At 33.9% G+C, this 16,278-nt stretch overlaps 1 protein-coding gene across 1 annotated transcript in view; it reads left to right on the top strand.

The window, feature by feature from the left end:
- Positions 1-16,278, top strand: part of DNAH8 (dynein axonemal heavy chain 8) — a 114,751-nt gene that overhangs the window by 25,471 nt on the left and 73,002 nt on the right. Inside the window, exons 21-32 of the mRNA XM_071428341.1 lie at positions 144-273; positions 1,313-1,422; positions 2,331-2,437; positions 3,381-3,441; positions 4,936-5,131; positions 6,797-6,987; positions 8,563-8,689; positions 10,214-10,449; positions 12,444-12,548; positions 13,530-13,643; positions 14,186-14,248; positions 15,585-15,685. Of these exons, the coding sequence (XP_071284442.1) occupies positions 144-273; positions 1,313-1,422; positions 2,331-2,437; positions 3,381-3,441; positions 4,936-5,131; positions 6,797-6,987; positions 8,563-8,689; positions 10,214-10,449; positions 12,444-12,548; positions 13,530-13,643; positions 14,186-14,248; positions 15,585-15,685 (1,541 nt within the window). The remainder of the gene's footprint in view (positions 1-143; positions 274-1,312; positions 1,423-2,330; positions 2,438-3,380; positions 3,442-4,935; positions 5,132-6,796; positions 6,988-8,562; positions 8,690-10,213; positions 10,450-12,443; positions 12,549-13,529; positions 13,644-14,185; positions 14,249-15,584; positions 15,686-16,278) is intronic.

Genomic DNA, 16,278 nt, shown 5'->3' with positions numbered 1-16,278 from the left:
TAATAAGTATATATGTTTCATTGAAATGGTTTTGGTCTGATTAATACAATATTCAGGGAAATGTTTTGAATCCCCATCAAGAGAAACAGAAATAAGATAATCAGTGTTAACTATGACAATGCATTGATATTTTTATTTAACAGGAATATACTAAAGAATGTTCTGAGTTATTTAACGTCAAAAGCATGCGCATTGAAGATGCTGTTCAAGATCTAATAGAGATATTTGAAAAGCATTATGAATTTCCATCTCTTAGGCCCTCAGAATTACAAGGTAGTTAATATTGCTTATTTAAATAAAAAGTTCTGTGGACTTTAGCTAGTTTTTATCAAAACTGATATGTTTTAGCTAATTTGCTAAACGAATTTTCGTCCCACTAAAATTTCATCTGTGTTACAGCTCTGCCTTCTTTAACCATTGTTAAACTAAACCACTAACTCATGAAGTACAGAGATAACTCAGTTGTGGGGTTTCTAGAGTTAAAAGCTATCCTTCTGTTTAGATTAGCAAAGTATTTGCTCTAGAGGAAGAACATTTGAGTTCCATTTCTATCAGTCACTCATCATAACTCTCCCATGTCACATCTTGCCACCTGTAAATGAAATCCAGTGTTCCTCTCTTCTCAGCTCTGTCAGCTATTTGGTACTGTCCCTCTGTTTTTTAACTTTCCTGCAGCAGTACAATTGTGTGCTTTTTGGCTGGTCATTTTAAATTAGTATAGTCAAAGGATGGCACTTGAATGACTGGTTCCCACTTCTTTGGGGTGCCTTACAAAGATTTTTGAAGATCCCGTTACAAGAGAAATAGTTTATATTTGGAGGAAAATAAATGTTTTCAGGAAAATTTTATTTTGAGGCTTAATCAGTAATGGAGCTCTTTTCTTTCATGGGATTTTTTCCTTCTGTGTTCAGGTTTCTCCAGCTGTAGAGGCATAGGCAGGGTCAATACTACAGGTGATTCAATAGGATGCAAGCAGAAAAAGAGGACACAAAAATACTTCTCTGTCCTGTGTTAAATTTTTTATGATTATTTTGATTTTTTGGTCATTTTCACGGATATATTAATGTCTGCCTATCCATCTTTAGCAACAGATTGGTAGTGCACTGTGCTTGCTAAGCTAAGGCTTATAGGCTGGTCTCTAAACCACATTCCTGGTGTGAAAAAGTGTCATGAAATAAAACCAATTTTTGGTGATCCAGGTATTACTAAACAAAAGTCAATATTTGTTTTGCCTCTAATGAGGGGAAAGCATGCTTTAAAGCAGAATATTTATATAATAACAACTTTCTTTTTTCTTAATTTACAGGAAAAGACAAACGTATAGCATTTGAAGGTAAAGTAAAGGAGAAAGAAAAAACTCCTGCGGAAGGATCTCAAAGTGAAGATAGCAAGAGCGGTGATAAAGAAGAAGAGTTTAAAAAGGTGTTTTGTGAAAACAAGGAAATTATTTTTAGGCCAATTGGATTATAAACATATCTTGAGTTTTGGTAGCTCCATATCTATGTTACAGAAAGACATCACATGGAGAGTATCAAATGTAATGTACAAATGATGAAATAGCTTACCTAAAAAGTACATTTGAGATGGATTTTAGTTTTCACAAGTATATCACCTTTATTAAACAAATTCTTGACACAAGTGGTAAGTGTAAAAATTGGAGACAATAATGTGCCTAAGCCATAACACGGACTTTCCTTCTTGGGTAGACAGGATTTTTCATCATTTCTATCATTCTCTTCCAACTTCATCAGCAAAGATTGTCTTTGTACTTTTCCCATGAAGAATGCAGTTTCTTCAAGTTCAGCAGAGAAGGAATGTAGAAGTAAAGAACAAGGACTCTCAAGCTTGGAAGTACAAATACAATAATGCTACAATGTTGCAATTTTTAAAAATGGTGATAATTTCATGTTGCTGTATTTTCATATTCTTGATCCAGTTGCATTTTATTGTATTTGTCTCTTATTCAAAAATGGGTACATGTGCACCAATATTCTTGAATAATATTGGTTTCGTTTTGTGGCTTGGTTTTCTATTTGTTCTTTTTTAATATGGAGAGCTTTTCTGAAGGAGCGTATTTCAAACAGATTTCAGTATTCTGTATCTGAATAAGACAAGTTGTTTCTTCACATACTGTATTCTCTTTTCCATGCAGCTTTTACTTATTTACTTACTTACAACCCCCCAGCTTCTCACTTTGTGCCTTTCGTGTAGCTAACAGCTTAAATTCCTTCTGACAAAATCTATTAGGTTTGACTTACGACGTTTTTGCAATAATTTTCAGGTTCCTATGTGAACATGATGCTAAATAATGTATGGTTTATTTATTACAGAACTGTAAAGACTTACTTGCCTATTTCAGTCGCCGGCTGCTAGTCAGTCTCCAGAAATCAACCCGACTGTCTTTGGATCGTATTAAAAGAAGAATGAGTGTTCCAATGTAAGTTGCAAATGAAGGATTCCCTCAGTAGTATGCACTCTTCATGAATTCTTCATGATAATGGCAAGATCCATACAAAATCACTCTCCTATATTCAGGATGATTTCTGTAGATTCTCCTCTGTTCGAACAGGCATAGAGTTCAGAGACAGAATTGTTTCAGTATAATATATTGTACTTTGAAAAGCCTACTTAGAATTATTTTAAGAGAATTTAGTTCAAGCAAGTGAAGATTATGATGTTTTGTCATTAATGTTTGTTAAAGTCTGAATTGCTTTTTTTTCCTAAGGACATGTTTCATAAAATATGTATTGAAATCCTTATCAAAGACAATGGGAATTATTTGGTTGTTTCCTTCATATTTGTCTACTGTATCATATTGTTGAATTCTCCCTTATTTGGTTAATATATCATACCACAGCATTTAAAATTTTACTTTGGTCTATGTTTTTAGGTTTTAATTTCAGTTTTGAGTAGGTTAACATCATGTTTTTATAATTTTGCATTAGCTTGTCATCTTTGAAACTTTTTTTCCATTCTGTTGAATACTTACCTAAAATGTAATGGGACAACTTTTGCTCTTGATAGGTTCTTGCAGTTAATGATCAATGAGATCTTCTTACGCCCTATTCAAACCACTGGCAGAGTTCCATCATTCTGAACCTGAGAGTTTAAAATCCAGAATCAGAAAATACTCTGGAGAAAAAATTCTGAAAGCAATGGCTGGATCCAAGTTAGCCTTTGTCAGAATGGTGGAGCTCTAGCTATTTTCTTTATCCTTTAAACGATAAACTTCTGTAAGTTTTGGAAATAGTACATAATTTCATTTGAAAATTCTCCATGAAGCTTTGGTCAGAAAATGTAGCTCAAAATTACATTTCTCAGATAAACTGAGGAGGTTTTGTGGTAAAGTGTTTATGATATGTGTCAAAATCATTTTACAGCAAATCTGAGAACATCACTCCTTTTCTAAAAGCAGAAGTACACCTTGAGATTCCAAATCTGGTAAGTTTTATTTTATATTGGTATGGTAAGATACATTGTCTTAGAGTTATCTCTGCATTTGCCCAAGTGCAGGTGTGGGCAGACTTTCACTGAACCAGCATCTTCTTCAAAAGAGAGCAGTTGCTCATATCTTTCAGTGGGCTAAGAGCACTGATGAAATGTGCTTGCAGTCCCAATGCTCTGGCTTCTGTCTCAGTAGTGCTTGCAGAACCTTGCTTTTTAACCTTCTGTGGTATAGCAATTACATTGCAATCCATTCATCTATGTTCTTTGCAGAATGATTGCAGTTCTCCTCATGTGTAGTAGTTGCATTACTACTATTACATGGAATAGGTTCTACATCTTGCTTTATTCTTATTCTTATTCTTATTCTTATTCTTATTCTTATTCTTATTCTTATTCTTATGTAATCTAAATCTTTTTGTTGAATTTCAATAATGAACATTATCTTTGCTCAGTTCGGCTTTAGTAACCTAAATGGGAAGTTAGATGACCAGACTGAGGAACACTGAACAAAAATAGAAGATTCAAAACCAGCAAAAGGTGTTGTAGATTTCTATGTACAGGGAAAAAAAGGCAGCTCAATTGCAAAGAAGTAAAGCATAAGTTTGTTTTCCTTTTGTAGAAAGGAAACTATGTGTCAGCAATATGTATTTTTTATTTTATGAGAGAAGGTTACAAAATTTCTCAAATATCTTAGAAAGATTGATGGGTTTATATTGAAATTACAGTGCAAAAAAGTTCTGCTCTTAGGTGATATTCCTTTGACATTGAACTGGTGTTCCTATCATCATTCTGTTATACATTCACACTGTGTGTGTGTACACATGATATGTAATTTCTGTCAAAGTCTAGAAGGCTTACCTTGTTGATATTTGTAGAAACATAAAGCACCAAGCTCTACCCACTGCAAAGGAAGTACATCTCTCTTTCCAGTCCTCAAATGCTTGGCTGATCCAGGGCAGTAATCAAGTAATTCTGGGAAAAATACTACTTTGCTAATGCTAAACTCTAATGAGAGTTTGCAAGAGCCTTGCTTTTATGTATGTGGCTGATCATACATAAGGCCTGAGAAGGGTGGGAAGTGGTGGTTGCACGTTAGCATGCAATTTCTAATGCTTTGTTATTCTAGAGTGTAAAAAACAAGGTTTGTAATGTATTCCCATACATTATATAAAAGTCATTATAAAAATGATGCTTTAAATGTTGCAGGAGTTTTTTTAATAGCTGTAAAAAAAAGCCAGTAAATCTATCTGCTTATATACTTGGTTGACTTTTCACCCACAGTATGAGTGCATAATTAGATGGCAGGTCATCACAGTATGTTTTATCTCTTGAGAAGCAATTCTGAGCCAGACAACCTGCTGAAGTTGTATTTTCCAGCTTCTCTTCTGGGGTAAACTCTGCAATTCACTATGGGTGGAGTAAAACTGAGGTCTCAAAAATGACAATTAGTTGCATTTATTTCAACAATTTTTCAACTGTTTCAAATAGGTAATAGTTCCCAGTTTAGATGATATACAGCATGCCATCAATCGCATGATTCATTTAACACTGGAAGTAAATCGAGGAGTTGCTCAGTGGGGACAGAGGCATTTGCAAAAATCTATTTTAAAAACAGAAGCAGGCATGCAGCAAGCAGCATCTGCAGGCTTTGGATCACAAGGAAAAAAAGGCAAAAAAGGGGAAAGTAAGTTGTTTGTTTAGGTTTTGTTTTACTTTTAATTTTACTTTTTGGTTTAATAACTATGCCATATATAAATATTTGTAAATAAGTTCACTTTTCGTCAGAGAAGCCTACTGTGAATTATTTTACGTTAATTTTGGGGGGTTTATTTTGATTTAGTTACCTGTATTTTTCAGAAATAGCTTTTCAGTCTTGCATAAGTATTACAATTCCAAAAAACAGTAAGCAAAAAACTTTGAAAAATTCCTAGGTTCTGAATATTTTAGTTAACTTAAGGCAAAGTAAGCTGTTGATCAATCTTTTTACATCCTTATTGTGGAATGTAGCCATAATGATATAGCTGAAACCATAAGCCATGATTTTATACTAAATCTCATTGAAATATTGAGATACCGCAAGAGACAGATTTCAGGAAATATTTTAATTGTTGGATGTATTCCTAGATTGGATTAAAAACACTTCAAATGTTCTTTGATGGAATGAAAAATATTTGACTGGAGACAGATCTACGTTCATTTTAGTAAAATACTTTATTTCTTAGTATTATTTCCAAGTGTCTCTCCATACATTTTGCAAGCCACCATAAAAACCTAAATATGTTTTTACGTATTTACATTTTACATGTCGGTTTTTCTTAGCTGTTTGACCCAGTGATATGCAATCCAGTTATATCTTTGTTATCATTCCTTCAAAAATCTGTAACATCTTGGAAAGTTTTTCTTTCTGATAGTCCAGAGCTGTTACTTTATTCTTCTACTGATGTGTCTTGTATGATTCTCACCTCTTTTAATGGGCTTCAAGCAGGGTGGCAGGAGCCAATCTCTATCAGATACTCAGCGTCTTTTCCTCTGCTGTGTCAAAATACAGCATCAGCAAATGACCATTTTCATCACCTTTAACTAGACACCAGCAACACCTGGGGGCATATGTTAATATTGTAGCAATGAGATTATGGAGTAAACTCGTAAGGATGGATGAATCTGAGACTGTTTCCAGTAAGCAGACCCCAGAAAAGGCCTTCAGAGTAAAAGAGAACTTGGAGCTGCTTCAAATTCCCCTCATTAAACAATATATACTGTGGGAAGGGTGGATTTTTCTTTTTTGTTCACTGAAATCTGCTTCAAAATGCTCAGGGATTGTTATGAAAGAAGGAGCTCATCAGATCTGAAGAATATCAGTTTCTATATTGACCATTATTTTCTCAGCAATTAATCAAAGAGTTCAAGAAGTTTACACAGCTTTAAGCAGTATATACATTAAAACTTTAATTTCAAAAATTTAAAAATATTATTAAATAATGTGGAATATTTATGAGGCCTTTGATGTTCTGCTTACAATTACATTAAAATGAAATTGAATGAAATTTCATTTCATTAATTCATTCATTTCATTCATTAATTCATTGAGAAAATGAAATTTGTGAATGAAAAAGACTATTTTCTTTCCATTTGAAAACCTTCATTTTAGAGTGAATTTGCTCTAGCTGTATAGTGCCTGGCATGAGCTAGCAGCTGGTACTTCACATTAAGCAGTGTGACAGATCTTTGAAGAAGGATACTCAGCCTTTCTGAAGAGCATCATTGCTCAATTTGGTATGCATAGGTTTAGAAGAGAATGCTAATCAGACTGTCAGCAATTAATTGATTTCTATATAACTTTATTTTACAGAAGGAGGTGATGATCTTGTCAGAAAGTTAAAAAATTTTTACTCGGGTGTTGCAGAAAATGAAGCTATTACTAAAATAATTGTGATTCTCTCTTCTGCTGGGAATTCTCTAAAAGAAGGAGTTAGTGAAGTTCTGCAAGAGTTTGATAAATATAAGGTGTTGTGGACAGAAGATAAAGATACCATATTTCAGGTCAGTTTAATGATTATCATTTACAGGACTATTCTTCATTAATCCTATCTTTTGAAATCAGAAAACATTGTGAAAAATCAAGGAAAAAAAAGATGTAGAAAACACATTTACAGCTGAAATTCTTTTATCTTTCTATAGGAATGGTACTGTATTTGCTAATACTGATTCTGTGCCATTCTAGATACTGAAAACCTGGTAATTGCTTTATTTTGTTTGTGTAACTCTGGATTTTTGGCCACAAAAAACCAACCCAGTTTGATATGATGCATGTCTCTATGCAAACACAGGTAGCACAGGGTATTAACAAGAGGAGTTAGAGATATGCACATACCTGCAAGGCTACTGATATCACAGGGAAATGGTGGGATGGCACCTATGAGTACAGTGTTGGAATGGAGGGACACAGGCTCTTTAGGAAGGCTAGGCAGGGAAGACCAGGTCAGGATTAAAAGGAGGGCAGGGACAGGTGACATTATAGTGGGGATCTGCTACAGGCTGCCTGACCAGGAGGTCCAAGCAGATGAGACTTCCTGTAGACAGACAGGAGCAGCCTCACACTCACAAACCCTGATCCTCATGGGGGACTTCAACCACTCTGATATCTGCTGGAGGAACAGCACAGCAGGCCATAAGCAATCCAGGAGGCTCCTGAAATGTGTTGATGATACTTCTTTGACCAAGTCACGGAAGAGCCAGTGAGAAGAGGTGCCATACTCTACCTTGTTCTCACCAACAAGGAGGAGCTGGGGGTGGGGAAGGTGAAGCTCAAGGGGCAGTTTTATGCTGCAGTGACCATGAAATGGTAGAATTCAACAGGAGTTTATGTGGGTTAAAACCCCACCAATTCATAAACAGGGCTGAAAATTTCCTGTTAGTCTAATTAAAGTTTTAAGTCTAAAGTAATTAATGTTACTAGCTTGATCTAGTTACTACTGAGGAATAGGCTACTGCCTTCAATAATAAGGCATCTAAGTTTTATATACACGTTTAATTTCTACATTCTTCCTTTTCCACTATGCTAACCCTTCCACTGCCTATCTGGGTACTCTTGAACAGAGGAGTAGAAGTGGGATGATAAATGCTTTCAGCATTTATTACTTGCCCATTCAGTGTAAGCATAATCAATACAGGTCTTAAGTAACATTGCTGAATTTCAGCTTTTCAGAATCACAAAATGTTTCTAACTTTGAGTTCTGCTCAGGGAACTACTTAGAAAATGTGTTTCATTGTGATTGTTTCTCACATAATTTGGCTTTTGAGGTAGTCTTTCTGTAAGTGTGGGCATGTATTTGACCTCTGTTTCATCCCCTGTTTTCACAAAACAAGTAGGTCCTTAATATGTCTTGGTTATCTGTTTCTCTGTTGAATTTGGTTAGAATTTCCCAACAAGGTTGAGTGTTAGTGACAGAGAAATTTATAAACATTCATTTTACAATGCTAGCAAGGCTACAGAAGGCTAAAACCAAGTATAATAATGGTATACATTTTCAGCAATTGCTGAATCACAGTTACGACATGTTTTACCAAAATTATGGAAAAGGACATTTGGTGATTGACATTTTAAACTGCACACAGGAATTTTTTGCTACTGGGCCCACCCTGTCTGAAATTAAAGAAGAAATAGTTCACTACGATACGTTTGAGCAAGAGATGAAAAATTTTAAACCCATTATGCTTCTTGGTCCAATTGAGTTGCACACAGGTATGACATTTTCTTATCTTAGTATGTACAGTAAGATAATGAGTAAAATAGTCACACAGTCACAGAAGATGCATGGTTGAGAGGGACCCACAAGGATCATCAAAGTCCAACTTCTGACCCTGCACACGACCATCCCCAAGAATGACACCATGTGCCTGAGAGCACTGTCCAAATGCTTCTTGAACTCTGTCAGGCTGGTGCTGTGTCCACTTCCCTGAGGTGCCAGTTCCAGCCCAACCACCCTCTGGGTGAAGAACCTTTTTCTAATATTCAACCTAACCCTCCCCTGACACAACTTCAGGCCATTCTGTGTCCTGTCACTGGTTACTACAAAGAAGAGATCAGTGCCTGCCCCTCCTCTTCCCCTCACAAGGAAGATGTAACTTCAATGGGGCCTCCTCTCAATCTCCTCTTCTCCAGGCTGAACAGACCAAGTGCCCTCAGCTGCTCTTCATATGGCTTCCCCTCAAGGCCCTTCATCATTTTCATTGACCTCCTCTGGATGCTCTCTAATAGTTTAGTGTCTTTCTTATTTTGTGGTGACCAAAACTGCGCACAGGCCTCAAGGTGAGGCTGCCCCAGTGCAGAACAGAGCATGCTCTGGCCACTGCATCACAGGGACCCAAGTCCTCTAGGTTACAGAACAAAGATATTAAATGTTTTTTATGATCTGGGACAGCAGGTAGTTTCTTGGACTCAGTTTAGGTTTGGGAACTGATTTATTGTGATTTATACATTTAAACTTCTGGAAGGGTGTGGTAATTTTCTTGAAATATGCCTGGGCTTCACAAATCATCTCTTTAATGTTAATAGACACATTATTAAAGGAGCATCTATATCTGCTGCAAAATTTGTGGTTTTTTGAGCAGAAGTGTTTTATGCTGTTAGTATATTTTGCTTTCTTTTACCAGAGTACAAAATGCTGCCTAATAAAATCCTATTTTTTTCTGAAAATAAATTTGAATTCTTGACTCTTCTGTCTCTTCAGTGTTGGTTTGCGATTATATATTAAGTGCATATAACATGATGTGTCACCTTACAGTTTTAGCTGTGAACTATTCCAAGTCCCAATTTTGAAATCCCAGGATGTCATTTCCTCAAAGGGTATAAAGCATTTAAATATCACTGATCTTAATACATTTGGTTAATGTATATCAAAGCTATTCTCTGAAAATCCACATTAATATGTAGACATTTTGTTCTTTATTCATCTTCTCCATGTGCTCCACTAGGTAAGCTTACCAATAGGTTTTACAGATAGCATAATATACAATAAAACAACAGAAATATATTTAGTTATAGAATAGAACTTGTTTTGAAAAAGTTCTATTGAAAAGTTCTTTGAAAAGTTTCAAAACAAATAGAATTTGTTTTGAAACTTTTAAAATGCTGTAATTAAATTGCTTGTCTGCTGTTTTCTAACTGCTGTTAAAGAACCATATGTGATGATGTGGGCTTTTTAAAGAAAAAAATTAGGATATGAATTGAGTAATTTTTTTTGTTATTACTGTTTTTTAAAACCAGAACCACTGAAGAAAGCTTTAACAATTGAAGCCAATTCCTGGAAGATGGTCCTCTGTCGTTATTTAAATGAGGAATATAAAGCGAAATTGTTAGACATAATGTCGTTCATAAATGATTACCTAAACAAATTGGCTCGACCTCTGGTTGACTTAGATGATGTCAGATTAGCAATGGAAGCTTTATCTGCCATTCAAGAGAAGAGATCAGATATAGACATCTCTATGGGACCTATTGAAGTAAGATAACTTCTAATTTGTTATATTGGAAAAATGTTATTGTTATTATTAATAATAATAATATATATAATAAGTGTCACAGGATAAGATAAACTTTGAATACTGTCTTGAAGGAACTAGGCTGAAGATGGGAAACAAAATATTATTTTTGTTTTTTTATATTATAAATGATGAATATGTATTCATATGATTATATATATTATGAATCAGATAATTTGATAGATTCTGTATTGATACAAAACAGAAAAAAAATTATTTCTCAAATTCTGATATAGAAACAATCTAGGAGACAACATGCAGAAAAAAGATGATGAGAACACAAGATGAGGGAGCACTATGCTCCCTTTTACTTTTCATTAGCCTTAATCCTCTTACTTTTTCTGTATGTGTAAACAAATATCTTGATCATCTAACTCCTTGAAATATAGCCAGAGAATATTAATGAAACCACACATCATGGTATGCTGTCAAAAACTGGCAACATTCTTTTAGTTTTTTCTATTGAAAGAAGCTAAAACAAGCTCATTATAAATAGTTGGTATTTACTATCGCTGTCTGAAACAGTCAGCTAATAGAACAAATTAACTAATTAAATGATGTAGAGCTAAACTGTGGAAATACAGTTGCCTTCTTAAGTGTGTATCAAGTATGTTAGAAAGTCAGCCTTACATCAAATAGAAGAACCTGAACAATAATGTAGACATTTAAAGTAATATTCACATCTACTAAATGTTATTAATCTGTCTTCAGGATATGATAATCATACCCATAGCTGTTAAATAAAGCAAGCAAGAGGAACTGAGTTCAGCACTGTCTACTTGTTATGTTTTACATAAGTAGGAAATAATGCAAACTTTGTAAATAAATAAAAGGTATTAACAAAGATGAAGTATTAACATTTTGTTTATTATTATTATTACCATTATCATCATCATCATCATCATCATCATTGTGCTTCTGCCACTTTAAGATGAATAACTAAGATAATGAACTTTCCCAAACTATTTATAATTCTCATATCTCGTGAGCATTTATTTCCTTCCTAGATTAATATAATGAGTTCTGTCAATGTCGGTAGGGTTAGTCATGTTAACAAGTCACCTTTACATCCTTTTTCTTGAGGAGATGGAATAACCCTAGACACCAGTGCAATCTGGGTAAAAATCAGCTTTTCAGTAAAAGAACTAAGTTCTTTTTTGAAAATACACCAAAGTGAACATAAACTAGAAAAGTGCCCTTGCAACAAAGGGGTTTAAGGGTCTCCTGGGCCTTTTACAAGCTGTGTCGCCAGCAGTTGAGGGGTATGATTCCCTCTGCTCTGGGATATGAGATTTAGCTGGAGTGCTGTGTCCAGTGCTGGGCTTCCCATTACAAAACAGACATGGACATACTGGAGTGAGTCTGGCAAATGAAAAGTAAAATCTGAAAATGAACTTATTTTTAAATAATGCGATTTGTGTAGGAGGAGGATCATAAAGCAGAAGGTAAGCAAATAAATTGAAGATGAGAACAAACAATAAGAAAGGTTCATTCCATTACAGATATGTATCCATATATTTGACAGTTCAGCAACCTTAGCAAAAAAGGTTTTATAGATGATATGGCAAAATATTTATAGATGTGTAACTTAATGTGCACAGTTATTCAGAGTTAGGGAAAATTCATCAAAATCTGCATTCAGGTGGACTGTAGATATATGAAATAAAATACCATTGACATGATAAAATTTTATATTTTCTGATACTAAATCTATGGTGTTTGTATGTTTTCCTAGTCTTTCATCCACGACATCTTTGAAGAAATAGTTTTTGCTGTTGTTCCCTAGTTCTTCATTCCTCATCCGTATTAGAAAAAAAAAAACCCACCAAAACAGTTGTGCCTAAAATATAAGAACAGATTTTCTTTGAAATGTTTTTTACAAATTTGATCTATGTTTCCTCAAATAAACTTATAATATATTCCTAAGTTAGGTTTGTTCTTTTTTTTTCATCTAGGAAGCCTATGCCATTTTACATGCATTTAATGTGGAAATTACAAAAGAGGAATCAGATGGTGTTGATACAATGAGATATGCTTTTAATAAATTAAAAACCCAAGCTGTAAGTACATAAAATTATGTTATTTTCCATTTGTGGAAAACATGTGAATTTCTTCAGGTCATAAATGAGAGTGTGAGACTAATTGTCCATCCTCTCTGACTTCTCACTCTTGACATCAGTTGTGCAGTAGTGTCTTAATCTACTGTTAGTAGGTTCATATTCCAATTGCATTTCTATGGATAACTTTGATATTTAAGCATTATTGTAGCTTTTAGATATATGTATAAAACCTGCAAGAAAATGCTGTGTCTGCTCTTCTTCATTTCCAGTTTTGTGCCATTTTTGTCTGATCAGGGAGTTTATTACCCTTAAGTTACATTTTTCTAAGAAGTGCGTACTCTGCTGGTGCCCTTACCCTTAAGTGGTGGTTGTACTTTCACCTTTGTGATTTAGAACAGTCTTATATACCTCAAAAATTCTGTGTTTATTGAGTATTTAATGTAATGAAGGTGTTTAGATGGAAATATGTAGGTATTTTTTTGAATTTGTTAAGTTATATCCTCTTCCACAAATTAATCACTCAGGAAAGGACTCAAGAGTACATTTTACATTTTTGTGTAGCTCTTGGTTATTTCTCTCAAAATTTTGATCAAAGAAAAAGAAATTTGTTAAAGAGAAGGCTGAGCCCTGTATGAGAAAGATGACTCTGTTAGCTTGGGGTTTGAGGTTTTTTTTGGAGGGAGGAAAGAAAGATAATAGGATCTTGTTCCACCACCCCCTTGTAATGAAATACATTCCCTTAAAGTCCAATGCAAGATTTTGTTATGATTTTTGGTTGAGGCGGTTTGGTTTATCCCTCACCTTTCCTCTCAAAAATTGAATATAGCACCATAAAGGGGAAAAAAGGTGTTTAGCTTCAAATAATCAACTTTTGTTCAAAAATTTGAGATGTTTTATTCATAATTTTGATTTATATCTAACTCAAATATCTGTTACTGTTTCTTACAGAAATAACTTTCATTTTAATCTTTTCCATGTCAGATTGTAGTGCAAGATGAGTTGGTTGAAGTTCAGCCCAAGTTTAAGAAAGAGTTGCTAGAAGCAGTTGCAGTTTTTCAGGAGGATGTAGCACAGTTTGAAACAGCTTATGAAAAGGTAAATGAATTTAGTATTATTTTGGTTTGCAGGATTTGGGTGCCAGAATTTTATTCTGCTCAGCTACTGATGTTGGATGCCATGGTTGCTAAGCAGTCATCACTGTAGGTCAAACTTTTCAGTATGAAGAAATACACACAACTCTATAAAGAAAGAAAAGAAGCACTGGTGATGCAACTTGTAATGAAATTGTGATTATAAATTACAAATTAATTAAGAAACTGTAGTTCATGTTGTGGCATCTTTGCACACACATCAGCATTAAAAAGGACCACTGTCCTGGTTTTGTTATTTTCAGCAAAATAAGGAAGTATGAAAAGTTAGAGTCTAATCTTATTAATTTCAATTAAGGTAAGGGATTTTCAATTCCATAGAAGTTACGTCTTCTTAGATTTACCACTGTAAGTATTGAATTACCAAGCTACATTTGATTGGAGTTTGGCTAATAAAAAAATGTATTTTGTACTGGTCTGTAAATATAGAGTGGCCTTCAGTCAGTTTGAGAATTAGTATTCCATTTTTGTTAATTGCTTATTTGATAGGAAGGGCCTATGGTTCCAAACATTCCACCTCAGGAAGCCAGTAAGAGGCAGCAGATCTTTCAGGTAAGAAAGTAAACTGTTGAATTTGCAGCTAATTAATTAAATCTGTTCTTGTTTATCATAACAAGTTTACCAAATTACAATTCGGATGTTCCTTATAATATTTTGTTATCTATAGTTCCTCTCACACTGATAGTGGAGCCCTGGAAAATGTTAAAGATAGAACTCTGAAAATGTTAGGCTTTGTGTTTTCTCAGATCACTGCACCTGCGTAAGCAGTATGATAAATGATATAATTGTTAGATGTGAGATTGTTTAGTAATTAAATATAATTATTACATAATCATAAGAAGAATCATGAGAAACTATGTTGGCAATTTAAGGGGGCTATGTTTAGCTGAAATCTATGTATACAATAGAACAATATAAGTTCAATAATTAACCTGAAAGTTAAATAACGATAGAGTATAAAAACATGATCATCTTGAATGTATGGTTGGAGTCAGATTTGAGTTGAATACTCCTGACACCCAGAGCTCTTAATAAAAGCACCTGCATATAATCGCTTATGTGATTATGTGTTTCTGAACGCTAAAAACACAATGTTTTCCTTAATGTGGAAGGATCGATTGATTGATCTGTAACCTTTCTTCACTCTTCATATTTTGTGAGGAGAAATTATCAATTTGGAGTAATAAAAGCAGAAAAATAGGCAAGAGTCAATTGTGACACCTTGATAATGGCCGAAAATAAGCCAGGTTACAAAGCAGTCATGAGCCAATTTTGTAATCTTTAAAGATCACATTTTTCATTAGATAGTTGTCTTTCAACTTGTTATTTATTTGTTATGAACCTTAATTCATAGGTCCAGGAGCAGTATTTTCTCTCATTTTAATCCTTCTTCTTTTTTCTGCAAGTTATAGTGACTTAAATAGTACTTTTGTCAATCTAAAATATTGTATAGATTGTAAAAAGTAAATTCTTAGTTTGTAAAAAGAACTGAGTGACTAAGAGAAGGTGCTTAACACTTCTAATGCATCTAATATGTACTGAAAATTGAGCGATTCTGGTTAAATTTGCTGTGTTTCTTATTTTGCTAAGGGAATGCTCTGTACTTTTGGAAACTAGTTGTGAAAATCATTCTTCTTTCCATTTTTCTATGGTGATCATATTCTTTTGGACAGCAGTTAGACTTTGAAAGTAATTGTGTTATTTTGCACTCTGGTGTTTTTCTTCAAGCTATATACATGTTTAGATCAAAAATATTTTCAGATATTTTACATATACTTTGAATAGACTTAATAAAAGTTTGAAACAGTTTAATGATTTTATTTTAGACAATTTTAAGTTAAAACTAAAACACTTGTATTTTCATTTGGTCTGTATGAAACACAACCAGGCTAACTTTGATGAGCTGTGGAGAAAGTTTATCACATACTCGTCTGGTGAACGGTTGTTTGGATTGCCTGTCACAGAGTATGACATGTTACATAGAGTCAGGTAACTGTGGAAATATCATTGCCTTAAGTATGGTAGAAAGTCTTAGGCTTACACCAAAGGCAGAAATATTACAATATGCAAGTTTTCCATTGCCTTTAAATAAATAAATAAATAAATAAATAAATAAATAAAATCTAGAAAGTTCTAATGAATTTGGTAATTCTTATTTGTTAATGTTGAATTTGTTATTTTTGAAAAAATTATTTATTTATTATTGCAATAGAATGATACCAGATGATTTTACTCTGTAGAAATACTATATAAAGCAGCAATATGCCCTGTTCTAGACATAAATATAAATTAAAAAAATATATATTAAGATACGGTAGAAAGTGAAGAAGAAATGTAAGGAAAGATCATTCTATCATGACATAAGAAGAATTTAACTACAGCTTTTTTGAAAGTCTGAATTTTTTGAGCAGCTGTACAAATGATGATCAGATTCTAAAGTTATTGTTCCAGCCATTTCAATAGTTTAATGATGATTCACCCAAAGGAGGATCTCACTCTTTCTGCCTGGTTTTAGATCAGAGTTTTAGTTCAGATTCAGAGAGTGTACCTAAGTTTTTTTCCACCTGCCATGCTCTGCTTTG

The sequence above is a fragment of the Agelaius tricolor genome, unplaced genomic scaffold (assembly GCF_023055355.1).
Source record: "Agelaius tricolor isolate 1412-34295 unplaced genomic scaffold, bAgeTri1.0.p SCAF_1, whole genome shotgun sequence".
Lineage (NCBI taxonomy): Eukaryota > Metazoa > Chordata > Aves > Passeriformes > Icteridae > Agelaius > Agelaius tricolor.
The sequence above is the reverse complement of the archived record's forward strand: the minus strand, read 5'-3'. Positions and strand labels throughout refer to the sequence as shown.